We start from the raw sequence: 27,934 nt of genomic DNA, 5'->3' as shown, positions 1-27,934 counted from the left end.
AAACTTCCCTCGTTCTGACATGTCTTCTCTCTCTCAGGATGGACTGCCTTGTCAAAACCGTTAGATCAGAAGGATACTTTGGCATGTATAGAGGTAAGAGTAATTTCATTTTTAGTCTTAGTTTTATAGTAGTGGTTCTATACCTAGTCAACAGGGGGGTTATTAGTGAAATTGCAACAAACGGATGAGAATTGAATTATATATGGACTTAAAGTATAAGCTGTCAAGTTGCTGTTCACAATTAATGCAGTAGTTGCTCATTACTGATAGACAAAAAGCAATATTCACATGTGATCTTAAAAATTGATAGATTGTCACCACAATGTAGTGATGTTTATATGCATCCTTCGTTATGCAAATTGTTTGTTACTTCATGCTCATTTGAATTTTAATTGAATGACAAATGGTATTCTCCGTCAATCCTTATAAAAGGAAATTGCCACATTTTCAATTGATCACATGATCAGTGTTCAGTGAAATGCATTACTATAGCCTTACTGAAACGGAATATTGTATGTAACACATTTATGAGTGGCAACAGTGTCTATTGTGGAGAGGAGGCTGGAGCCTGTTTTATGGGGCTCCATTTGTGTGAGGAATGCTTGTTTTTTTTGCATCTGTGTTTTTCATATTACAGACGTGGATCCCCCTGGGATATTGAGAGGCTAGCCGATATGGCGCAGCCACGCTGGAGGCAAATCATTTAATGGTTCTTACTACACTGCTCTATTTCAACTAGGCAAACATTGTTTTTTTTAATGTGCTATTTGTGAAATATTTTGCTCCTTCATGTCTTTATACAACTTATTCTCACCTCTCCTGTTGACTCCTTTGACTTTCTCTGTTCATTCACCAACACTTGTGATCGTTGACATTCAGTGTTCTTGGGGAAAATGTATATCGTAGTAGTGGCTAAGGCTACCTTCATTCTCGTCTGTCCATCCCCCACTGGCACGTAGACTAGCCTACACCTTAATCTAAAGTCTTCTTCCCACATAGACCAACATTTCTTTAGAAAACTTTCTTACATTAGACGAGCCTAACTTTTCACATTCTCAATTTTAATTTCCCATTCTCTCTCTGCATGCCCTTTTCTGGTCTCTTCTTTCATTCATGTTCTGCTTTCATCATGTTTCTCATGTTTTAATGTAACTCATTGTGTTGACTTGCTCGTGATGATTTTTAAGGTTTGACTAATGGTCAATTGTTTTGTCTTCAGGTGCTGCTGTGAATCTGACCCTGGTCACTCCTGAAAAGGCCATCAAACTAGCCGCAAATGACTTCTTCCGGCAGCATCTTAGCAAAAATGAGTAAGTGACCGTTTACATTTCTGCCATTTAAAGACAGTAGATTGAGAGGATGACTGATGTAGTGTAATAGATGTATACTAATGTGTCCAACTAGTCATTGACGAGATCAATCCCATGCATGCTTTCTAATCTGATTCTTTGTTGCAGGAAGGGTTTGACAGTGTTTAAGGAGATGTTGGCAGGTTGTGGTGCGGGCATGTGCCAGGTTGTCATTACTACTCCTATGGAAATGCTCAAGATTCAACTTCAGGATGCAGGAAGGCTAGGTAAGCGGGGTCACAGTATTTTCCTGATTTGATTGATGTTGGAAGTTTATGCAAATATATTCATGTATTTTTGTTCTTCATCCCAGCGGCTCAGCAGAGAAAGCCAGCCTTGATATCACCCACTAAGCTGGCTGCCACCAGGGTGCTGAGCAGGTCTTACAACGCGGGGCAACCAGCAACCAGTGCGCTGTCTGCTACCCAAATCGCCCGGGAACTTCTCCGCACTCAAGGCATCCCGGGCCTCTACAAAGGCCTCTGGGCCACCCTCATGAGGTAAGGGAACACCCCCCTGAAATGGACAAAAATGAATGGGAAGTCATTGGCACTGGACAAACCATATACACGGTGTCCAATACCACTCAATTTGGCGTCGTTTCGTTCAAAGTTGATTGCAAATGCCATATGGCAAATGCCAGGTGTAACACTTTGAAAATCCAACAGGTGGCGAGCGAGCTCCACCGTGGTTTTTCATATTGCAAATGCAACACAAGTCAACATCCAAAAGCAACATTTTGAAAAAGTGAAAATAAAATAAAAAACCTAGCAACCCTTTAAAAAAGTGTTTTCTGGACCATTTTTTGAAATTCTTTCGATTTTTTTTTTAATTTAAAATGATATTTTTTTTTATATATTTTTGTCAATTACACATGTGTAAGAACTGTACCAACATACTTTAGTCATATTTTATTATCATTTTTATTTATTTTTTACTTGTGCATAAGGCATATGTTTTCTCCATTTGCAATATGATTTCATAGGAAGTCAAAAGTCAAAGTCAAAATTCACTCTTTTTGGGGCCAAATGCCATAAGAAATTGAACTTGCTCAAAAATCCTGCAGAAATGCAAAATTGACTGGCCTAATGAACTATGGATGGCCGGGCAGTGATAGTTGTTCCTTTCCATCACTCGTTGTGTTGATTTCATCATGTCCATTTGGTGATGTTTTTTCACTGTTGAATCATATTGCAAATGCATGTGCATTTGCAATATGTTTCAATGGGCATGTACCATCACAAATTTGTCATGCTCAAAAATCCTGCAGAAATGCTAAATTGACTGGCCCGATGAACTCGGGATGGCTGGGCAGTGATTCTGGTTCCTCTCAATCGCTCGTTAGGGTTGATTTCAGAATGTCACTTTGGTGATGGTACCTCACTGTTTAAACATTGCAAATGGACAAGAGTCACCAGCAAGTCACCGTCCATCAGTCAATTAGATATCATTCTGACACCAAACTGACACCAAACCCACTTTTTCCAACTCGTTTAGTAGCCAACTATCACATACTTCAGAGCTGGCCCAAAATTCACAACGCCTTCTGTTCAAACTATAATAAAAACGTAAAACACGTAGTTACGTTCTAGCTGCGGGTCCAGTTCTGATGTTATGTGTAGGCCTAGCTGAGGCGACCCCTAATCCCAAGTTTTGGCTTGATAGGTCATTTGGTGCCCGAGCAAGACCCTAATTGGTGCTGAAAATCCACTTATTTCCATGCCTTGCTACAGGGTCCTTGAATGAGCTATCGGACAGAAACGTTGTGGTCCGTCTATATGGGCCGAGGCGGTCGCAATGCACCTAGTCTTGTGACTCTGGGACATTTCTAAATGTCGTAATTTTCGTGATGCAAAAATGAATTGAAGTTATTGCAAATGTACGAGGCTGTTTCTCGGTCCGAGAACCTTCTAGAGCCACGTAACTCACCATGCACTATCGACCTGAGGTCTAGAACAGGTTTCTAAAGTTTCAGAACTCTAGGTCTGACGATTCTTTTTTAGCTCGAACAAAGGTAACTATTGCAGGCACTGTATGTCTCTACGCACCCCAATGGGTCCCTCCTGCCAAGCTGTGTGTGTGTGTGATTTAGTTTTTCTTTGAAATTTTATGGGAATCATGACTGATTTACAGTTCATGGGGGTTGCCTAATCTCACACATGAAGCTTTGAAAAGGTCTGACCATTTTAACCCTTCAAAACAGCCACTATGACACCATTTAAGGCACTTCCGGTTGGCACAGGAAGCTATAAATAAACTCATATCCTGATTGGGGTATGCCTTTACAGAATCCTAAGTCTTTATGTTAAGAACTGGGTTATTTACGGAGGGTTTAGTGAGTGTGTGTTATTTCAGAAAATCATAGAAAATCACAGAAATCTCGCAGAGCTCCGCAGCACACTTTAAAAAGATTTGTATGAACACCCTGCAACTGGATCTGTAACTGTTTAAAAATATATATATATTTTTCAACATCACCAATTTGACATTGTACGATTTCTCTTAAATTACGATAGATAAATGGCTGGTTCTTTTTTTATTGACACCGGAGGCTCCATGACTTTGACGTGAAGTGGAAAAATTATTGCTCTATTTTCATTTTGGACCTTTTTTCCCAGAAAAATGGCCATAACTCAAAAACCGTTGAGGCCTAGAAGCCATCTTGTTCGGGGCCAACTGCCCATTATGCCAAACCTATGCTCACCAAGTTTGGGCTTCGAAATATTTTCAGTTTAGGAGATAAGGCCACGTTGTGATTTATGATGTTTTGTACATTTGCAATATGATTGCTTATGCCCTCTTGTGGGATTTACCGGGACAGCGGAAAAATGACCAAAATGTGATTATTTTATAAAACGGAATTTTACAAACGTTTTTGGACGTCTAGTAAGGGACCGTACATTTGCAATATGGACTTTCTCACTAACCATATGGCGAATGTCAAAATGTTCCCTTAAGGTATGTATGGGATTGTTACACATGAATGTGACTCATGTGAATTCTTTTTTTCTTATGGGGCGCTGGGCTTGAAAACAAACAGGAATATAACTTTTATATATGTGTGTGTGTTTAAGAACACCTACTCATTTAAGGGTTTTTCTTTATTTTTACTATTTTCTACATTGTAGAATAATAGTGAAGACCTCGAAACTATGAAATAACACATGGTATCATGTAGTAACCAAAATAGTGTTAAACAAATCAAAATAGATTTGAGATTCTTCAAATAGCCACCCTTTGCCTTGTTGACAGCTTTGCACGTTCTTGGCATTCTCTCAACTAGCTTCATGAGGTAGTCACCTGGAATGTATTTCAATTAGCAGGTGTGCCTTGTTAACTTCTCTAGGGTATGCACCTGGCCAACATCCAGTGAGATTGCAGAGCGCCAAATTCAAATACAGAAATACTCATAACAATTCAGAAAAGATACAACTATTAGGTTTAAAGATTAACTTCTTGTGAATCCAACCACTGTGTCAGATTTAAAAAATGCTTTACCGCAAAAGCATACCTTACAATTATTTGAGATCATAGCCCAGCAGACAAATCATCACAAACAGTAACCAGCCAAGTAGAAGAGTTACACAAGTCAGAAATAGAGAAAATTAATCCCTTACCTTTGATCTTCATATGTTTGCACTCTGAAGACATTCATTTATTCAATACATTTTCCTTTTGTTCGATAGTCTCTCTTTATATCCAAAAACCTCAATTTTTCAGAATACAAGCCTGAAAAAGTTTCTAAAGACTGACATCTAGTGGAAGGCATAGGAACTGCAACTTGAGTCCTAAATCAATGGATACTGTAATGGCATTGAACAACAACAAATTCCTACTTCCTGAATGGATCAGTTCTGTTATACTCAGGCGTGATTTTTAATGGTTTTGGAAACTTTAGTGTTTTCTATCCAAATCTACTAATTATATGCATGTCCTATCTTCTGGGCCCGAGTAGAAGGCACTTTAATTTGGGCATGCTTTTCATCCAAAATTCCAAATTCTGCCCCCTACCCTAGAGAAGTTAAGTCAATTTGTGGAATTTCTTTCCTTTTTAATAGATTTGAGCCAATCAGTTGTGTTGTGACAAGATAGAGATGGTAAACAGAAGATAGCCCTATTTGGTAAAAGACCAAGTCCATGTTATGGCAAGAACCACTCAAATAAGCAAAGAGAAATTACAGTCCATCATTACTTTAAGACATGAAGGTCAGTCAATCCAGAAAATTTCAAGAACTTTGAAAGTTTCTTCAAATGCAATAGCAAAAACCTTTCAAGCGGTATGATGAAACTGGCTCTCATGAGGGCTGCCAAATGAATGGAAGACCCAGAGTTACCTCTGCTGCAGAGGATAAGTTCGTTAGAGTTAACAGCCTCGGAAATTGCAGCCCAAATAAATGCTTTGGATGTTCAAGTAACAGACACATCTCAACATCAACTGTTCAGAGGAGACTGTGTGAGTCAGGCCTGCATGGTTGAATTGCTGCAAAGAAACCACTACGAAAGGTCACCAATAAGAAGAGACTTGCTTGGGCCAAGAAACACGAGCAATGGACATTAGGCCGTTGGAAATGTCAAATTAGTCCAAATTAGAGGTTTTTGGTTCCAACCGCTGTGTCTTTGTGAGACGCGGTGTGGGTGAACGGATGATCTCCGCATGTGTATTGGGGGGGGGATGCTTTGCTGGTGACACTGATTGGGATTTATTTAGAATTCAAGGCACACTTAACCAGCATAGCCTTCACAGCATTCTGCAGTGATACGACATCCCATCTAGTTTGTGCTTTGTGGGACTATCATTTGTTTTTCAACAGGACAATGGCCAAGCACACCTCCAGGCAAGTGTAAGGTCTATTTTATTAAGAAGAAGAGTGATGGAGTGCTGCATCAGATGGCCTGGCCTCCACAATCCTCCAACCTCAACCAAATTGAGATGGTTTGGAATGAGTCGGACCGCGGAGTGAAGGAAAGCCAACGAGTGCTCAGCATATGTGGGAACTCCTTCAAGACCTTTGGAAAAGCATTCCAGGTGAAGCTGGTTGAGCGAATGCCAAGAGTGTGCAAAAATGTCAGGCGAAGTCGCTATTTGAAGAATCTCAAATATTAAAAATATTTTTTGATTTGTTTTAACACTTTTTTTTTTTTTTTTTTTGTTACTATATGATTCCATGTGTTATTTCACAGTTTTGAGGTCTTCACTCTTATTATACAATGTAGAAAATGGTCAAATAAAGAACCCCTTGAATGAGTTAGTTCTAAAACTTTTCACCGGTATTATGTAATGTGTGTGTGTGTGTGTGTGTTTGTAAGCAAGCAAGCAAGCACGGGCGTATACGTACGTGTTGGTCTAATCCTGGATGCCATTTGGTTAAAAACGCATTCCAGCAGGTGTCTATTCCAACAAGTTACCACCTGTTAAATCTTTGACTTTGAAATGCCTATTTACTCTTTTCCACCTGACTGTGCAATCCACTGTCTCATCAGCCCAGGCAGACAATTTATAAACTTGATAAACTTCTGGCTGCACTGCTTGACCTGACCGTAAGTTAGCTGTAGTTGGCTAGCTAGCAAGCAAGGGATAAGAACGTTGTCAGCCAGTCTCGGGGCTTCGCCTCGGGCCAAACAACAACTGTGCCAATTTATACTCCAAACACCGGCTTCTCTGGCATTATCACTTAAATCTATAGCTCAACTCAGCAAAATAAGAAACGTCCCTTTTTCAGGACCCTGTCTTTCAAAGATAATTTCTAAAAATCCAAATAACTTCACAGATCTTCATTGTAAAGGGTTTAAACACTGGTTTCCATCCTTGTTCAATGAACCATAAACAATTTGCACCTGTGGAATGGTCGTTAAGACACTAACAGCTTACAGACGGTAGGCAATTAAGGTCACAGTTATGAAAACTTAGGACACTAAAAGAGGCCTTTCTACTGACTCTGAAAACCACCAAAAGAAAGATGCCCAGGGTCCCTGGTAAATCTGCGTGAACATGCCTTAGGCATGCTCCTTGCATGCTCCAAGGAGGCATGAGGACTGCAGATGTGGTTAGGGCAATAAATTGCAATGTCTGTACTGTGAGACACCTAAGACGGGAAGACAGGTGTGGACAGCTGATCGTCCTCACAGTGGCAGACCTCGTGTAATAACTGCATGGGATCGGTACATCCCAACATCACACCTGCGGGACAGGTACAGGATGGCAACTGCCCTAGTTACACCAGGAACGCACAATCCCTCCATCAGTGCTCAGACTGTCCGCAATAGGCTGAGAGAGGCTGGACTGAGAGCTTGCAGGCTTGTTTTAAGGCAGGTCCTCACCAGACATCACCGGCAACAACGTTGCCTATGGGCACAAACCCACCATCACTGGACTGGAAAAAAGTGCTCTTCACTGACGAGTCACGGTTTTCTCTCACCAGGGGTGATGGTCGGATTTGTGTTTATCGTCGAAGGAATGAGCGTTACACCGAGGCCTGTACTTTGGAGCAGGATTGAGGTGGAGGGTCCGTCATGGTCTGGGGCGGTTTGTCACAGCATCATCGAACTGAGCTTGTTGTCATTGCAGGCGAACTCAACACTGTGCATTACAGGGAAGACATCCCCTCCCTCATGTGGTACCCTTCCTGCAGGCTCATCCCGACATGACCCTCCAGCATGACAATGCCACCAGTCATACTGCTCATTCTGTGTGTGATTTCCTGCAAGACAGGAATGTCAGTGTTCTGCCATGGCCATCGATGAGCCCGGATCTCAATCCCATTGAGCAAGTCTGGGACTTGTTGGATCGGAGGGTGAGGGCAAGGGCCATTCCTCCCAGAAATGTCTGGGAACTTGCAGGTGTCTTGGTGGAAGAGTGGGGTAACATCTCACAGCAAGAACTGGCAAATCTGGTGCAGTCCATGAGGAGGAGATGCACTGTAGTACTTAATGCAGCTGGTGGCCACAACAGATACCGACTGTTACTTTTGATTTTGACCCCCACCAGTAAAATACTTGTTTTATCTTTCAGAGATGTCCCCTTCTCCATGGTCTACTTCCCACTATTTGCCCACCTCAACCAGCTGGGCCAGCCCTCTCGAGATGAATCAGCACCCTTCTACTGGGCTTTCTTCTCTGGCTGTCTGGCTGGCTCTACCGCAGCTGTGGCAGTCAATCCTTGTGATGGTGAGTTCGTAATCTCTCTCAGTTTGTGACACACTTTTATTAAGCTAGTGGAATGTGTGTTTGATTCACTGCTGTAGTACCTGCTATAACAAGTGAAATGGTGCACTCGCACTTTATTCCAGTTGTGAAAACGAGATTGCAGTCTCTAAACAAAGGTGCCAGTGAGGAGAGCTACAACGGTGTGGTTGACTGTGTCAGGTACAGTCAGTCTTTTATCACTATTTTAATACTTGTATTTTCCTGCCTTTAGATCTTTTTGCAACTTCACAACCAGTGAGTTCTATAATAATTGATTTACACACATTCCTGAAGTTCAAGCAGTGATTTATTTACTCTGTCTCATGGCAGTAAGATCATGCGTAAGGAGGGTCCCTCTGCCTTCCTGAAGGGAGCAGGCTGCAGGGCGCTGGTCATCGCTCCTCTCTTCGGCATCGCACAGGTCATGTACTTTATTGGCATCGGAGAGTTCATCCTGGACCTGTCCCCTTTCAACTAACTACCCGTCTGCATGAGATGAGCAACCCTGGCTGGCTGTGCATGGGACTCTCACACGTCAGATGAAAAGTATCTCAGCAAAAGACTTGCAGCTATACACCGTCAGTATATATTACAGAAAATAAACCCACGTAAGGACTGTTGAGGTGTCAGAGCTTTGGAGCCTGGAAAAGACAGGAAAACCTCCTGTATGGTCTAATGGCTGTACTGCACTTCCTCCAAATGTTTTCCTGGCTTATTTAATGGGCTGTGACCAATGTTTTCGCCAGTTTGCTGAACTGGGGACCGAGAACTGCAGTAGGGGCTCTGGCTGGGGAGTCCCTCTGGTTCCTCTTTCTCTGTGAGGGACAGGAGGTGGGGACCACTTCAACACAACCAATGACTGAAGGCCATTTCAAACTTTTATTTTTATTTTTTTTGTCATTCATTGTTTGTCTGCAATATTTGGGGGGATAATTTAAGATTCCACATCTGTGCTGTTGCTTGAATGCAATACTGTGGAGTAAAGAGATTTTGTGTGGGTATTTCAAAGCAAGTACTGTATTTGCAATCATGTGACTTCAAGCCTTCGATTAATCTGATTTACATGTCTGAATTGTTAAATTCACTGAGGCCAAACATCTCTCGAAATATTCTAGAAGTAGCTTTAACATTTTTTTAAAGAAACACATTTTTAACTGGCACCATTTCACCAAGGTTTAGTTTGAGATCGATGGACCAAGCACTTAATGGCTATTCCACAGCAACACCTCATGGTTTGTTGCCAGACAGATGACCCCATCATGGTTTAATGAATTGTCAGCACTGTTAATCTTTTTTGTATTTTTTTTATTCTGAATACTTGTGAGATTAATTCATATAATGTAGTATATACATTAGTTGTGGAGTGTTCTGTTATTGTCCATGTTACATCAGGGAGAGATATATTAGGTCAAGACTTAGATTAGTTAATGGTCATTATTTAGTTTAGTTTTTTTTTGTATTAATAACATGCCCCTAAATTTCATGCAAATAGTTTTGTATTTTCCTTATGAGTGGATTGGTATTTCTACACACTGTAAGGAAGCAATACTTTATCCAGACTGACTGAGCCTGCCAAATGGCATCACTAATACTATCTGCAGCCAGGTAATCTAACACAGGAATTAACTGTTACATTGGTTTGTATGATGTATTTCTAGTTTTGTTTTAGTATATGTTTATCAAATAAACATCTAACAGCCGTCTGCTCTTAACCGGGTTGAATAGTCTCTTATATTTAGTTGCGCTTTCTCTCGGGGTATCCCAAACATTTTAGAATAATAGAAACTTGCTCCCATTTACTGTTTTATTTTACAGGCAATTAAACGGCTACTAAATGGACATGCATTATTAGCATGGATTCTACAACACAGCCGGTGTGCGCACACAATCTTAACATCCACAAGAATTCACACACAATGTACACTAACTCACTGTAACAGTTCACACATTGCATGCTCTAATAGAGATCACTCGGGACAATGCTAAATTACATGTATCATCTAGACTTCAGAAGGTTAGACATTTTACAGAATGACAGTACTTCATAAAATGTAGCTGCTTCCCCGACCCAGAACACTGACAATTGTTATTTCAGAATGTCAGTCAAGTTGAAACAGGCTCTTTTTGGATTGTTGGCCCACACTCCCAGCTCATAAAAATGCAGGGGATACTTCTTAGCAGAGCACCACTTTGCTATTGGAGGTAAGTGAGGGCAAAAACCATACAGGTTGTTCAAGTGAAATATGCAGTTGTGTGAGAATCGGTCACTTGGGCTTGTCTGTACAAAGATGTGAAATGTATGCTGCAAGTCCCAACAACAGTTATGTAAAACTCCCAAGACTGGAGTTGTTACTGACCGACATACAAGCAGATGATGGGTGACTACAGTAGCCCTGTACACGCAATTAACCCTTAAAATGGGAAACCTGCATTTGCTACATCCATTCTTGGACTTAAGTTAATATGTACGCATTGATACTTGAAGAATATGCCGTATTAACGCCTCATGGGTTTAGTTCAACTCTTTAACCCCGCCAGAACCCCCATAAATGCTTGTTTTACTCCAATGTTTGTAAACATAGTAAATGTAAACAAACATATGGCCTCAAGACATGGTTCAAACTAATTTTTATATCATGAATGGTCAGTCCTTGCATCCATAGCTCTGTCTATTCATTTGAGTGGTTACAGCCCCATCCCTCAGCTTTTTACCAAAATGGGTTGGTAACACACTTTGTTTCAACTGCTGATTGCCCTTTTAAGCTGAGGTTACCAAAGACATTGGATCAATACGTTTTTTTTTTTAAAGCACACACAAAAAAAGGGGAGTTTGTATTTACAGCAATGCTCCTCCGCCAATCACATTTCTTTCGCCAAAAAAGGAAGACGTTACACGTACATGGAATGCTAGCGGTGTTAGAGGGGAAAAATGGGGAATGTCTCAGTGTACTGCCAAATCCTGAGCCATGTTGCGCTTGGAGAGAAGCGCAGAGAGGGACCAGATATTTAGTTAACAGAGATGCCAGAGGAAAGAGAGATGGCCTGGTCCCATTGGCTCCACACAGTGCTGGCCACTGTCTAGGGGATGGGGAAATCCTGGTGATATGTCGGGTGTGATATCACACCCACACCACCAAATTGACCCCATGGACTTGTATGGTTTGTGTTAAAAAAAAAAAGATTCAAAAAAGGCTCCCCTTGTCATCCAGCCCAGATGTGATGTCGCCTCCTCATTCAGGCATGGCGATTACAAAAGGGCTGGTGGGTCTGCAGGGTGGGAGGGGTAGAGATACGGGGTCTGTCTATATCACCTCCCTGTTGTTCCGAATTGCACAGCAGAGGACCATACTGAAGATCATACCAATGACCTGAGGAGAGAGCAAAAAAAACATCTATATTAGTAGGCTATAAGCTTGTAATACAGTTTTTTTGCAGTATAATGTGTAACATATTGTAAATAATCATATGTAACATAATGTAATTTGTGCCCGAGTGTCAGTAAGATCCTTACCATTACTCCTGCTACACCAATCCCCACATATCCGATAATGTAGAGCTTTTCATTGAAAAATACCATTATTGCATTCAGACAGTCCTGGAAACAGATATAGGATCATGTCACTTACAATACCTTTATTTCTTACAAAACAATAAGATCACATTAAGGGTATATTAACCATATGCTCTAAGCACAGTTAACGGCACCACTGTACTATAACTAGCTTATAAAACTAGATTTTTTTAGTTTGTAATGTGACAAACACAACTGTAGGTCTACAGTAATGGCGCTCAGTAGGGGAAAAGCAGTAGGCCTATGGTAAAACAATTGTTGTTTCAACATAAGAGGATTCATCTTTGCATCTTATAGCGTGAAAGCGTGGGAAGGGTGCCTCTTCTGTCCCCAGGAAATGCGGTGTCTTTACTGTCCCTAGGAAATATCACTTCTTATTTAGTGTAAAATGTGCATTCCAAAAGGCTTTAAATATAAAGGTCAGGTGTCCTTTACTTTAAATACACAAAAATATGGATCTTGAAAGGGAATTGAATAACTTTTTAATACTTTTATTCAATGGATGTAGGAGTTTTTGCCATGTCCCCGGTTTTTATTCAGCAACTTCCACGAGAAATATAAGCCATAAATAAATGTAAAATCCTTCTTTATTATTTTATTGTTCTAGTTAAATTCTCTCTTATCAATAACGTTTTTTTCATGATTATTGTATTTATTATTATTTTATTTAAGATTTTCTTTGTGTTCCTGATATCACTTTCTATCCTGTTAATTTGTTGAAATTCTCAGTTTAAGAAAACAACCTCTTCCTACAATGACACCACATTCAGGAAGTGTCATCATTTCGTTGGTGGTAAAACAATGGTGAAAAGCTCAATTAAATATAAACACTGTTTCATAAATGTTTCCATGTTTCATGTTGTTAGTCTGTATGTCCCACTCATACATTTCCACCCTATTAGGCTATATTTTTGAGAAAATGTACCAAATTTCTATGTTGTTCAAACACTATGTTTGATAGAGAAATTCAAATTCTGTTCAAGTGCTCAGCAGGTAGCCTAGTGGTTAGAGCGTTGGGCCAGTAACCAAAACGTTGCTTGACTGAATCCCCGAGCTGGCAAGGTAAAAATCTGTTGTTCTGCCCCTGAGCAAGGCAGTTAACCCACTGTTCCCCAGGCGCCGAAGACGTGGATGTCGATTAAGGCAGGCCCCCCGTAACCTCTCTGATTCAGAGGTTCGGTTAAATGCGGAAGACACATTTCAGTTGAAGGCAGTCAGTTGTACAATTGACTAGGTATTTCCATTATGCTAGCTCAATCTTGCTGACTGACAGAGCTTTGGCTAATTTAGGCTCCAAATGTATGCACCTAACAGGTTGGAAAATGCACCAAAATAAAAATGAAGTGCCTGAGATTGACCAATATGTTTTTCTGAAAGTCAAACATGTCCCTTTTCTGATAGAATAATTTTGAAAAGTCCCCTAAAGTTATGAGGTCCAAAAGTCACTGCATAGTATGAATGACCCGGCAGCACCATTGAGGCAACCTCCATTTTGATGTAATCAGTTTTCTTCACGATTGGCTGATCCCTCCTGATGACCCGGTCGGACACGACTCCAACAGGGTCACCAGGAGGGATTAGCCAATGAAGTTGGAAGTCCAACCCAGTAAACTAAATAAAAAATGGTGGAAGCCCTCAATGTCGCTGCCCATATTAATATAGCCTTTTGGCCACTAGAGGCCTCTATCAGAGTTGTACCTTTGTGTCTTCATCAGCATCAGGACACAAAGAAGAAGGCATGGAGACACCGCAGCAATTCAGCTACGGCAACAAAAAAAACATAGGATGTCAAAAATAAATATTGTATATCAAAACATAGAAATGGACAACACTGACACATGATCATGAACATATGAGAGCAAAAAAAAAATGTAGTTTAACTCACAACATTGTGGTACATTTCAGCTACAGCAGTGCCGTTGGAATTCTCAGAATTTTCTGAAATAGATTCACTATAAAATTGTTGAACGTCTTCGATGATCTAAAACATAGATTAAGGATGAATCAGTAATTCAAATATGTAAGAGATCGAGATTGCAGTATAAACAAGTGGTTGTCTTTACTTCACATTTAATTAAATATCGGAACATTGATTAAAGTGGATATACCTTGTCTTTGCTCATGAATCCAAACACACCTGCAGAAACCTCTGCACCAAAGATTACAAGAAGGCAGGCAAAGAACTGCAAAACAGAGAGGGCAGTGGTATGTTAATTCACAGAGTATCCTGTGCATTTGGCCAGGAGATTTCCCTGGTTAGGACATATGGTCAGCTAAAGGTCAGGGCCTACAGTATGCTAATACAGTCACTAGTGAAAGTCTACACACCCCTAGCATAATCTTCACATTTTGTTGCCTTAAATTTAAATATATATATATATATTTTTTTAACTGATCTCCACAACCGAATCCACATTTTCAAAGTGAATTCAAAATTAAAGTCTTGTGGTGGCAGCATCATGTTATCGGCAGGAACTGGGTAAAAGTTACAAAAAAAACAACCTAACTCTGGATAAAGTTCTATTTTTCTCCAGAACAATTACACAAATGTGAAGGCCAAAGAGATACCAGAACGGCTTTCCAATAGGTGTTGATTGTTCTTGAGTGGTCTGGTCTCAGTTCGGACTCAAATTTGCTTAAAAATCAGAGCCAAGTTTTGAATATTGCTGTCCTTCAATGATTCCCAACCAAATGTACTGATCTTGAGCAATTTTGACAAAACCAATGGATACTGTTGCTCTAAGAGTTGTGCAACGTTGGTAGAATCTTATTCAAAATAATTCACAGCTGTGATGGCTGCCAAAGGTGCTTCCACCAAGTATTACCTCTGGGGTGTGAAGACATATCAAGACATTTCCATAAAAATAATAGTTGTCATTCACTTTTTTTTTAAGTAAGTTGGTTGTGTAGATCGGTAGGATAAAAAAAAATTGTAACACCTTTTTAGATTTCATTTTAAGGCAAAAAAAAAAAATGTGATGACTATGCAAGGCATGTGTAAACTTTCACTCAGCGCTGTATAAGAGAAGTCTTGATGTTTTGGCACGATGTTTTGGCACGCCATTAAGATGTTTTGGCACGCCATTAAAATTCCATTCCACTTAACAGTGAACTTCAAAAAGCATACTACGTAATTACAAATCATGATGATGGCACAACAGGTGGAACAGATTATTATCTAACATGTACAGTACATGAATGACCTTAGGCTAAAGACACAACCTAAGGCTAAATCTCCCACCAATTACCCACCGACGCAAGGAGACACTGTGACTCCTTCACAGCTCCACAGCAACCAAAGAATCCCACCAGCATCATGACCCCGCCTGCACCAATCAGGATGTACACGGCTGAGAGAGAGAGAGAGAGAGAGCGAGAGAGAGCAGTGAATCAACAGAGGGTGGAAGCATTAGGCAAGAGTGTTAGACATGGATTCTACCATGCAGCAACACAATCTAACTACAAAGTAAAGTGTTGGGAGTATCCAGTATGTAATACTATCTTCATGCTGACTTTATGAACTGTAAGTTCAAATGAGTCACAGAGGGAAAAGTGGTGAAAAGTCTCATCATTAAAACAAAGTACTTTCCCACTTCAAAGTGCTCATTGCACATTATTCAAAGTTACTCTCGGTTGATTTGAATATATTTTGCACACCCTGGATAGCAACGTGTTGCTAAGGTAACCCAATGTTCCACTTTGATGAATTTGCAGCAGTACGGTATATGTCTCTGTAATCTGTCTCATCAACACAACGCTCATATTTTCAGAGGCCTGTGGATGTCCTCATTAGCTGCTCCACCACCCTGCCTGAGCAACAATAACCCTCTCAATACAAGGAGCAGGAAGAGAGACCATCATCGCAGGGCCTAACAAAGACTCTGCTGGGGTAGCATCTGCTTTGAGACTAGTGTCACGGTCACCATAGCACTGCGGCTGGGATGGTGTCATCTCATCTCCCCTGTGATGCTCCCCCATGCCCCCTCAGCCCAGCCTTCACGACCAGCCCTTCCCCGAGACAGTGAAACAGTGCGACACTTAGACGATGATAAGGTAGAGTAATGGCACACCTGGGAAGTCCCCATGCTCAGTGTTTGGCTTAAAATCGACGACACAGGCAGGAACTGCTACGGCTGCCTAATTAAACCACATGGGGGCCCGTGGTGCGCTGAGGTTGTTTTCGTTGTTTAAGAACAATAGATAGGAGGTGAGGCGAAGCGGTCCACTGTGGCTGCACTCTGGCTGGGAGAGGAAACTGGAAAGAAGAGGGCTTGGCTAAGCTCATAACTTATCTCCTGCTTTACACGATGGAAAACATCATGAGACAAGACAGGCGCCTTGCTTTACACAAGCAAAGCCGGCGATGTTGAGAAGAGAGCCCTCCAATCTAAACACATGTACAGCTCCTTTTCAGTGTCTGCGATATCTAAGCATTTGCATTTCTGTGCTGCCCCAACATTGGTGGAGGTTATCAATGGGCAATGCAAATCTTTGATCGTTCAGTGTGCAAATTGACGAGCACTGTAAGTACACTGCTCCCCATAGGCTTGGCTCAGCTTACACAGACACAGAGGCACAGAGGTGACAGAATGGAAAGTGAATCACCCGTAGGGAATGCTGCCTCCTTGTCCCTCTATGATATCCCTGTCTAATTAGTCTTGTCTTCAGTGCAACTGCAAAAAGGTAACCTTTCCCCCCACACATTGTTCTTATGCTGCCCAATATAATATTTATCTTGTATCCAAGGCTCCCTTGGACTATGACAAAACATGATCAATCTTAGTGCTATGTTTTTGCCCAGACATTTGTAACGTCTCCACGTTAAAATGTGAACTCAAAATGGATCCGAATACGAGGCTATGCGTGTATTGTTGGCCACAACAAATACAGAAAGCCTTATTGGATACGATTTTGAGTTCGGTTTATGATTCCTGTTGCTGCTGTTCTATTGCTACCATTTCATTACTAATCGAAGCTGTCATCTGATGCTTTATGGGGCTTTGCTTTTTTTACTGTGAGCCGGTCGCATACTTACTATCTGCAGACTGCTTGCTTTTCCACAGAAAAGTCTAGGGGTCCAAGTTATATGTAACACGATTCCCAAGCCTTGTTTTATATAGCACATCTGTTCAGGACAGGTGATTGTTATACATTGCCTGGACATGACCAAACTCAGACAACCCTATGTTGGTGGTAGCTCTCTTTGTACCACATGGTTTGGATGCCCAGGCAAAAGCTGGTATGGTATTTGCATTGAAAGCCAAAATGAACTTATGGTGTCATCATAGCCAGCTACATTGCATACATCATCCCATCAGTGATGACACACCAACCCAAAAGGCTTGGGCATGTACCCAGCTCTTCTTTTTTACTCTTCTTTTACTGCATTTAACTAGGATTTAATAGAAAACGCTGGCATCAGATGTCGGTATCACAATGTGCAATGAATTATGCAGTTTTTGATGATATCATGACTCTCTGGCTGATGGGAGTGGCGGTCGCTAGGAGACAGTCGCCTCAGAGGCCACCCAATGAGCTACAGCACCCTGAGGGCAGCAGCCAACTGGGTGAAGGCATGGTGAAGAGTTGGTAAAGTGAGTCACCATTTTAGGTTACACTCTAAATTTGAAGTAACAAGAATAGGCTGCATTCTACTCATGTCCATGTAGAAGACCAATTGAGAGAGAGGATATTATACGGCACACCGATACTTAATACTGAACGTTGAGAGGTCACTTGAAACACAAGACAGAGTCTTTGAATACATACAGTATACAATGGCTAATATAGATTGTGCCACGACATGGGGCAGGCAATGTGTGAATAAAATGTTATTTCAAGTGTAGTTTGCATTTAACCGGACGCTCAGGAAAATGCCCCTTCATGCACTTTCTCTTCAACAAGCTTTTGTGGAGAATATGTGTCTGTTGTTGCAGAAATCAACCTATTATTATGTCCTACGAGGGTATGACCGCAGGCGATTTAGTGAAACTTTAATTTTAGAATAATCCATTAAAAAAAATGCAAGGTTCCTGTCATAGCGTATACGTTCCTATGGGACAGAAACAAGGTTAGATTGAGGGGAAATGCTCCAACAAACACAAAGATACTAGAGGTCGATCGATTATGATTTTTCAACGCCGATGCCGATAGCAATTATTGGAGGACAAAAAAAGCCGATACCGATTAATCGGACGGTTTTTAAAATGTATTTGTAATAATGACAATTACAACAATACTGAATGAACACTTATTTTAACTTAATATAATACATCAATAAAATCAATTTAGCCTCAAATAAATAATGAAACATGTTCAATTTGGTTTAAATAATGCAAAACCAAAGTGTTGGAGAAGAAAGTAAAAGTGCAATATGTGCCATGTAAGAAAGCTAACGTTTAAGTTCCTTGCTCAGAACATGAGAACATATGAAAGCTGGTGGTTCCTTTTAACATGAGTCCTCAATATTCCCAGGTAAGAAGTTTTAGGTTGTAGTTATTATAGGACTATTTCTCTCTATACCATTTGTATTTCATATACCTTTGACTATAGGATGTTCTTATAGGCACTTTAGTATTGCCAGTGTAACAGTATAGCTTCCGTACCTCTCCTCGCTCCTACCTGGGCTCGAAACAGGAACACAACGACAACAGCCACCCTCGAAACAGCGTTACCCATGCAGAGCAAGGGGATCAACTACTCCAAGTCTCAGAGCGTGTGACGTTTGAAACGCTATTAGCGCTAACCCCGCTAACTAGCTAGCCATTTTACATCACATCGTTACACCAGCCTAAGCTCGGGAGTTGATAGGCTTGAAGTCATAAACAGCAGAGCTGCTGGCAAAATGCACGAAAGTGCTATTTGAATGAATGCTTACAAGCCTGCTAATGGAGCCTGTACACGTTGGAGCAGCGACAGTCCTTTTTCGCGAATGCGCACTGTATCGATTATATGCAACGCAGGACACGCTAGATAAACTAGTAATATCATCAACCATGTGTAGTTATTATGATTGATTAAGTTTAATGCTAGCTAGCAACTTATCTTGGCTTCTTACTGCATTCGCGTAACAGGTGGGCTCCTCGTGAGGCAGGTGGTTAGAGCGTTGGACTAGTTAACCGTATGGTTGCAAGATTGAATCCCTGAGCTGAAAAGGTAAAAATCTGTCGTTCTGCCCCTGAACAAGGCAGTTAACACACCCTTCCTAGGCCGTCATTGAAAATAAGAATGTGTTCTTAACTGACTTGCCTAGTAAAATAAATATTAAATAAAGGTGTAAAAAAAATAATAATAAAAAAAATCCAAAATTACCGATTGTTATGAAAACTTGAAATTGGCCCCAATTAAATCGGCCATTCCGATTAAATCGGTCAACCTCTAAAAGATACCCACCCATTAAATACTGTACATCAAATGTATTCCTACCTAAGTAAACGTTGTAGGTGGCTGGGCCATGTTCAGTACTAGGATATGTGCAAAACATTTTTGAAACAGAGGGAAATGTTACACTTTGCCCTGGCTACGTTGTGCAATACTGACCATGGTAACTAAGTACAGTACAATAATTCCAACAGAACCAATGGGGAAGGTGTTCAGCCGGTCTAGGGTCCTGGTCTAACTGTGGACTCACCTATGAAGAAGGTCTCGGGGGCTCCCTCTTCATTCAGGAGCTGGTCTGTCTTTGGGTCAAACATCAACCATAACCCCACTGCCAACACCAACGAGCCACACAGCTGAGGAGCAGAAAAGTTAAAGCATGCACATACATGAAATAAATAAATCCTCAACATTCAGGGAACATTCACTGAACAACAACGCAACACAGTAATCAATCAACACATCTTGCACACTATTGTTTAGTCTACACAAATGTGTATTTTGTCATCACAAACCTTGACCTTTTTTTAAAGCTTCATGTTGCATACTACAGATGTGAGATACTGTAGAGACCGTCTAGTGTCTATGAACGTTGTCTAGTCTTGACCTGACCTTGAGAACAGATCAGGACACTGCACAGCATTGGTCCCCATGAGAGCTTAAATAGAATAACCCATTGATTGAAACCCAGTAACACAAGGTGGTGTCACCCATGACTCCATGTGACTTTGTCACATGTACCATCTGGCTTTTTGTAGAGGCCTGGGCAGATATTCTTGGGCAGATACTGTTCAGTAAAATGTTTTACTCTGAAAACCACAATGACTGTCAAAAAGGCTGTTTCAATGAACATTCAGTATCAAATGATTGACTTCACAACTAACTAGCCCTTGTGTCCGAGGTGTCGATGTTGGCGCCACTGCTGAAATCTAATTAGCATAATAAAAACATCCCCATCAAAATCTGTCAGTTTAAGCTAGAGATATCAGTTTTTTTTGCATGGGCTGCGTCTCAATCCACCGCTTCCGCCAATGGCGGCCTTCCGCATCTGCAGTGGAAGGTGGCCAAGCTACACTGGTGTTTGTCAGACCATGAGACATCCCGAAAATCTGCCTGTAGCAATCCAAACTAACTAATATGACACCTATATGGAAAGATGAGACTCTCACGAGGGTGTTCTCTGTTATGCTCTATGACCCCCACAAGCAGCACGGGACCGCCGATCTGCCAACTTCTGTCTGTAGCATCCAAACAGTTTGGGCTACACACTAATATGACCCCTCTATGTTTTGCTCTAAGACACCCACAAGCCTCACAAGATTTGTCTGAAGATAGCTCGGTACCAGCTAAAATAAACAAAATACTTTTTTGCCCCACTGTATATCCACAGTAAAACGAGTCCTATATCGACATAACCTGAAAGTCTGTTCAGCAAGTAAGAAGCCACTGCTCCAAAACCACAATAAAAAAAAGCCAGACTACAATTTGCAACTGCACATGGGGACAAAGATCGTACTTTTTGCAGAAATGTCCTCTGGTCTGATGAAACAAAAATAGAACTGTTTGGCCATAATGACCATCGTTATGTTTGGAGGAAAAGGGGGATGCTTGCAAGCTGAAGAACACCATCCCAACCGTGAAGCATGGGTGTGGCAGCATCCTGTTGTGGGGGTGCTTTGCTGCAGGAGGAACTGGTGCACTTCACAAAATAGATGGCATCATGAGGGAGTAAATTTACGTGGATATATTGAAGCAACATCTCAAGACATCAGTCAGGAAGTTAAAGCTTGGTCGAAAATGGGTCTTCCAAATGGACAATGACCCCAAGCATACTTCCAAAGTTGTGGCAAAATGGCTTAGGGACAACAAAGTAAAGGTATTGGAGTGGCCATCACAAAGCCCTGACCTCAATCATATAGAAAATTTGTGGGCAGGACTGAAAAAGTGTGTGCGAGCAAACCTGACTCAGTTACACCAGCTGTCAGGAGGAGTGGGACAAAATTCACCCAATTTATTGTGGGAAGCTTGTGGAAGGCTACCCGAAACATTTGCCCCATGTTAAACAATTTAAAGGCAATGCTACCAAATACGAATTGAGTGTATGTAAACTTCTGACCCACTGGGAATGTAATGTAATTAAATAAATAAAAGCTGAAATAAATACTATTATTCTGACATTTCACATTCTTAAAATAAAGTGGTGATCCTAACTGACCTAATACAGGAAATGTTTACTAGGATTAAATGTCAGGAATTGTGAAAAACTGAGTTTAACTGTATTTGGCTAAGGTGTATGTAAACCTCCAACTTCAACTGTATGAACCTGGTATTCAATGTGTGTTCTATGGACTAATAGAAGTAAGGCCATATTCAATGTTTGTATATACTTTTTTTTATAATTAAAGGAGTCTTAAAATTCCAAATAAAATGGCTAAATGATCCTTGATATAACCATCTTCAGGCAATTCCATATGTTAGCTTACTACAACCACCCCCCCCTTTAAGGATTACAAGTAGACAACTAATAGTGTTATGTTGTAATAAAAAAAAATACATATCTCGTCTGTCTTTAACCTCTGGGGATTGCATGGGGATTGGTGTTGCATTTGAACCCCCTAATGATAATGGCAAGTATAGGCAGAGAGTAAGCTGATCCTAGACCTGTGCCTACAGCTAAAATTCAGAGCAGGACAGCCCATAGTGTCTCAGCAACAGGCTGTGCCAGCCTCACAGGCCTACAGCCTACAGATGGGTGATGTAACACACACTGGCATTGGCTGCCCGTTGGCACTGTACCCCAAACTGACGCTGTACGCTTTCTCCTGTCCACTATGACCCGCCCTCTTTGGCTCGTCTCACAACAACACTGTTTTTTGTCTCTTAACTGGTAACAAAGGGCTGCTGTCTGACAACGTGACATCACTCTCCCCAGCAAAAAGAAAGTCACATCACAGTGCTAACTTGTATGAGAGAGGGGGATAAGAAATACGGTTGGCCATCGTAGCTACAGTATGTTGGAAATGTACCAACAAACTGCAGTTCTGCAAGAAGTTCAGTAGGCTTATGCTATATGTACACACTGTAAAATATTACCTGTAAAATGTACAGTAACTTCCTGGCAGCGATAGGCCTAAATGTGTACTGTAATATAACTTACAGTACCAAGTCAGTTACAGTAATCTCATTTACAGTATAAATTAGAATGACAACATCTTACTGTTATTACCAAGTGACATATTACCCAGTATTATTTACAAGTTTTAATTTGTACATTTTGGTCATTTAGCGGGCGCTCTTGTCCCTTAGCAACTTGCATTTGGTGCATTCAACCAAGGTTGATAAAAATATTTTAAAAAAACACACAAATCATAGTCATAGCAAGTTAAACGTTTCTGTAACAGTTACTGAAAATGTTGCTGTAGTTGAGGATGCACTGGTCTTCAAAATAATTACAACGAGATATCTTATGATCTCTGGATAGTGCCAATACATTACTGGAGACATTGACGAGAACTTGATGCCAGCTTCCTGTAAGTTACTATAATGTCAAAGTAATGAAATATACTACAATACTGTAAAAGTGACTAATAAACTGTAAGAACGTAATTTTTTCCACAGTATTTTACAAGGGATTGGAGCATTGGAATTGGAGATTGGCTGCTAGGCATTTGTAAAGTTCAGCACATTAACGAATACTATGGGTTTCAAATCACTTACCATTTTAGAGGCCTAAACAAAGGCTTCCAAACTGGCTGTGATTACATGGCAAAACAGATCAAATGAACATGGTTAAATATTCAACCATTAAAAGTTTAAGACCTGCTGCTACTCTGATCTCTCCCCTATATACATACATACATACATGTAACTGTTAGGGAACCACTACAACATATCAGTTAAATTCACACAGCTTTCTTACTAACGGGTGCAACGAATATAGCCTCTTACAAGACACACCTGAAAATATGTTAACGAGTCAGAAACATCAATACCATGCACTCACTATTAGTGAGTGACGTTACGTGTAATACTGGAGCTCTGAAATATGCGTCGATATAGCTAATGCCTCAAACACACCTACAGTGTTTTTTTGCGTTAAATGGTACACAGCATCATCTGGATATGTGTGCAACAAAAGTTCAATATTCACCTTCTGCAACCATTTCTGTCAAGCTGTCTACACATATAATTTGATGCATGTTCGATAAACCCAACGTGTGCACCACACAGAACGCACTGCAACTGCCTCTGCAACGCAATGCTGCAAGGCACACAAAGCATTGATTTGTAAATGAATGTACTTCCGGTGTACCAAAACGCAAAGGACACTGTTGGTGTGATCGAGGCGTAACTTCAAAGCAGTGTGCGGATGTGTGTATCACTTTATCAGAAGTACGTCATCAGCTTCGTTTGATCACGTGCATTTTCAAACCCTGTGTTGCAAAAACGCAAGATCCTACTGATTTTACTGTGGTTCCAGTGCTTTCTTCAATTAAGCGGCTTTCAAACACCAACCTTTACTGGATACATACTTAAAAATATATAGTTAGGATTTTGTACATGTCATTTCACCTGAACGGTAGATTAGAATGTTGAGTAGGGAACATTCAGGTACATCAGGGTATGAGGTTGAATCCTGTTTAAAGTGCATTAGTTTGAAAATAATTTTATGTGAAACCAAACATTCTGACCTGTTGTTCAAATAATTCATTTTATTTAGTATAGTATAAGCTTCTGTGTTAAGCATCCTAAATAATGCCATATATTCCGTTTTTCAAAAATAGTCAACTTGAAGGAAAAAAAGGGAAGTTTGACGTAAGATGCAATTCAACTTACCGCTGTGCCACAGAGTTTTTGTGCATTCTAGTGTCTTAGTGTTGAAATTACAGAAAAGTATTACAGTGTGCTGTAAAACACATTTGCAGTATTTTGCTGTGCATTCTACAGTGTCTACTGTTGAAATTAGAGAAACGTCTTACAGTGTAAATCACAACAGTCTATAGCAAACTATGCATACTGCTGTAATAGATGTCGTAATAGTGCAATTACATAAACCATTTCATTCATATTTAAATAACATTTTATGTGGAGGTTCATTCACACTTTGAGTTGACACTAAACATGAAGTTCAGTCAGTCCTGTAGAACTGTGACCTCAGAATCTCAGGTACAGATGTAATAATCAAATCCAAATGTATTAGTCACATGTGCCGAATACAACAGGTGACATTTTTTATTTTTTATTTCACCTTTATTTAACCAGGTAAGCTAGTTGAGAACTAGTCCCCATTTACAACTGCGACCTGGCCAAGATAAAGCAAAGCAGAGCGACAGAAACAACAGAGTTACACATGGAATAATTAACACTGAAGTGATAGATGAGCAGATGATGATGCGCAGATGATGGTGTGTAAGTAGTGATACTGGTGTGCAAAAGAGCAGCAAAGTAAATAAAAACAATATGGGGATGAGGTAGGTAGATTGGGTGGGCTATTTACAGATGGACTATGTACAGCTGCAGGGATCGGTTAGCTGCTCAGATAGCTGATGTTTAACGTTAGTGAGGGAAATGTAAGTCTCCAGCTTCAGCAATTTTTGCAATTCGTTCCAGTCGCTGGCAGCAGAGAACTGGAAGGAAAGGCGGCCAAAGGCTTTGGGGATGACCAGTGAGATATACCTGCTGGAGTGTGTGCTACGGGTTGGTGTTGTTATCGTGACCAGTGAGCTGAGAAAAGGTGGAGCTTAACCTAATAGACTTATAGATGACCTGGAGCCAGTGGGTCTGGCGACGAATATCTAGCGAGGGCCAGCCGACTAGAGCATACAGGTCGCAGTGGTGGGTGGTATAAGGCGCTTTGGTAACAAAACAGATGGTACTGTGATAGACTTCATCCAATTTTCTGAGTAGAGTATTGGAAGCTATTTTGTAGATGACATCGCCGAAGTCGAGGATTGGTAGGATGGTCAGTTTTACTAGGGTAAGTTTGGCGGCGTGAGTGAAGGAGGCTTTGTTGTGAAATAGAAAGCCGATTCTAGATTTGATTTTGGATTGGAGATGCTTAATGTGAGTCTGGAAGGAGAGTCTACAGTCTAGCCAGACACCTAGGTATTTGTAGTTGTCCACGTATTCTAGGTCAGAACCGTCCAGAGTAGTGATGCTAGTCGGGCGGGCGGGTGAGGGCAGCGAATGGTTGAAAAGCATGCATTTGGTTTTACTAGCGTTTAAGAGCAGTTTGAGGCCACGGAAGGAGTGTTGTATGGCATTGAAGCTTGTCTGGAGGTTAGTTAACACAGAGTGCAAAGAAGGGCCAGATGTATACAGAATGGTGTCGTAGAGGTGGATCAGGGAATCACCTGCAGCAAGAGTGACATCGTTGATATATACAGAGAAAAGAGTCGACCCGGGAATTGAACCCTGTGGTACCCCCATAGAGACTGCCAGAGGACCACAGGCCCTCCGATTTGACACACTGAACTCTGTCTGAGAAGTAGTTGGTGAACCAGGCGAGGCAGTCATTTGAGAAACCAAGGCTATTGAGTCTGCCGATAAGAATACGGTGATTGACAGAGTCGAAAGCCTTGGCCAGGTCGATGAAGATGGTTGCACAGTACTGTCTTTTATCGATGGCGGTTATGATATCGTTTAGAACCTTGAGCATGGCTGAGGTGCACCCATGACCAGCTCGGAAACCGGATTGCATAGCGGAGAAGGTACGGTGGGATTCGAAATGGTCAGTGTTCTGTTTATTAACTTGGCTTTCAAAGACTTTAGAAAGGCAGGGTAGGATGGATATAGGTCTAAAACAGTTTGGGTCTAGAGTGTCACCCCCTTTAAAGAGGGGTATGACCACGGCAGCTTTCCAATCTTTGCGATCTCAGACGATACAAAAGAGAGGTTGAACAGGCTGGTAATAGGGGTTGCAACAATGGCGGAGGATAATTTTAGAAAGAAAGGGTCCAGATTGTCTTGCCCAGCTGATTTGTACAGGTCCAGGTTTTGCAGCTCTTTCAGAACATCTGTGATCTGGATTTGGGTGGAGGAGAAGCTGGGGAGGCTCGGGCAAGTAGCTGCGGGGGGTGCGGAGCTGTTGGCCGGGGTTGGGGTGGGTAGCCAGGAGGAAAGCATGGCCAGCGGTAGAGAAATGCTTATTGAAATGTTTGATTATCATGGATTTATCGGTGGTGACCGTGTTACCTATCCTCAGTGCAGTGGGCAGCTGGAAGGAGGTGCTCTTATTCTCCATGGACTACAGTGTCCCAAAACTTTTTGGAGTTAGAGCTACAGGATGCTAATTTCTGTTTGAAAATGCCAGTCTTTGCTTTCCTGACTGACTGTGTGTATTGGTTCCTGACTTCCCTGAACAGTTGCATATCGCGGGGACTATTCGATGCTATTGCTGTCCGCCACAGGATGCTTACTTACAAGCCCATTACCATCAATGCAGTTCAAGAAATTGTATTTAGTTTATTTGGTAAATATTTACTTAAAGTAAAAAATACTTTTTATTGTAACACAATGAAATAATAATAACGAGGCTATATAAAGGGGGCAGAGGTTAGTCGATGTGTGGCACCACCTAGTATATCGGTCCTGGATAGCAGGAAACTTGGCTCCATTGATGTACTGGGACATATGCACTACCTACCGTCTGTAGCGCATTACAGTCGGATGCCGAGCAGTTGCAACAGGATTTGAACATTTAGTCCATTAGTGCAGTTGCTTGGTCAGACTATAAAATGGACAAAAGTCGGCTACATGAGAAGTGCAATACTGTTAATATAACCAAGTGTTAGTGCGGGTTTTCAGTAAATGTATGTAAATCATGAAGCTCATGCGCAAATTCTCAACAACAAAAGAGTGATCAAACTAAGATCCTTCAACTATATCTGGAGGGAGGTGAGTCGTGGTTAAAGGAGTTACCATGAGAACATGTCTTTGAAGAAATACGGCTGTAAACATTTAATATAACGTGTACGCGCACACTCGCGCTTTCTATCTCAACCATCAAATAAGAGAATATGCGTCCATGAAAATGAGTTACGTTGATAAAAATCCGACAACAACAGAGGAAATGTACTTTCCCTCCGGACCGGCAGAAGAATATAAATGAATCAGCTACAGCAGCGTGAGAGACGGATTTGCTGCAAAAAGCATCTGCAATTTATGAGGAATCACTCACTATAAATCACAATAAACTCTGCACACATGCAACCATGTTTATGATCGACTAAATGTATCGGTGGTAGGATCAACACTTACCCAGAATATGAAGTTGAAAACAAAAAGAAGATATTTCACGCATTTCATCCCACCTTGCACTTTACTCATGATTGCAGAGATTCTGTAAATCCGTCTCTAATACGACCAATAAAATAATGAAGACAGCGATACTTTGTTCTACATGCGTCTTTGACATCAACAATAGTCTACAACCGCGCTGCAATCTCAAAATGAC

General features: G+C 41.1%; 2 protein-coding genes across 2 annotated transcripts in view; one reads left to right on the top strand and one right to left on the bottom strand.

Annotated features, from left to right (window-relative positions):
* LOC139413262 (mitochondrial glutamate carrier 1-like) overlaps positions 1-11,330 on the top strand; it is a 20,395-nt gene extending 9,065 nt beyond the window's left edge. The window contains exons 4-10 of the mRNA XM_071160445.1: positions 38-93; positions 1,220-1,310; positions 1,458-1,576; positions 1,663-1,849; positions 8,359-8,513; positions 8,636-8,711; positions 8,862-11,330. Of these exons, the coding sequence (XP_071016546.1) occupies positions 38-93; positions 1,220-1,310; positions 1,458-1,576; positions 1,663-1,849; positions 8,359-8,513; positions 8,636-8,711; positions 8,862-9,009 (832 nt within the window). The 3' untranslated portion in view covers positions 9,010-11,330. The remainder of the gene's footprint in view (positions 1-37; positions 94-1,219; positions 1,311-1,457; positions 1,577-1,662; positions 1,850-8,358; positions 8,514-8,635; positions 8,712-8,861) is intronic.
* LOC139413263 (tetraspanin-2-like) lies at positions 10,322-27,934 on the bottom strand. Its single transcript, XM_071160446.1, has 8 exons — positions 27,739-27,934; positions 19,733-19,835; positions 15,355-15,452; positions 14,211-14,285; positions 13,988-14,083; positions 13,801-13,863; positions 12,043-12,126; positions 10,322-11,899 (listed from the first exon to the last, which is right to left on the bottom strand). The coding sequence occupies exons 1-8, from the start codon at positions 27,805-27,807 to the stop codon at positions 11,834-11,836; spliced, it is 654 nt and encodes a 217-aa protein (XP_071016547.1). The 5' UTR covers positions 27,808-27,934; the 3' UTR covers positions 10,322-11,833.

The sequence above is a fragment of the Oncorhynchus clarkii genome, chromosome 7, assembly GCF_045791955.1.
Source record: "Oncorhynchus clarkii lewisi isolate Uvic-CL-2024 chromosome 7, UVic_Ocla_1.0, whole genome shotgun sequence".
Taxonomy (NCBI): domain Eukaryota; kingdom Metazoa; phylum Chordata; class Actinopteri; order Salmoniformes; family Salmonidae; genus Oncorhynchus; species Oncorhynchus clarkii.
The sequence above is the reverse complement of the archived record's forward strand: the minus strand, read 5'-3'. Positions and strand labels throughout refer to the sequence as shown.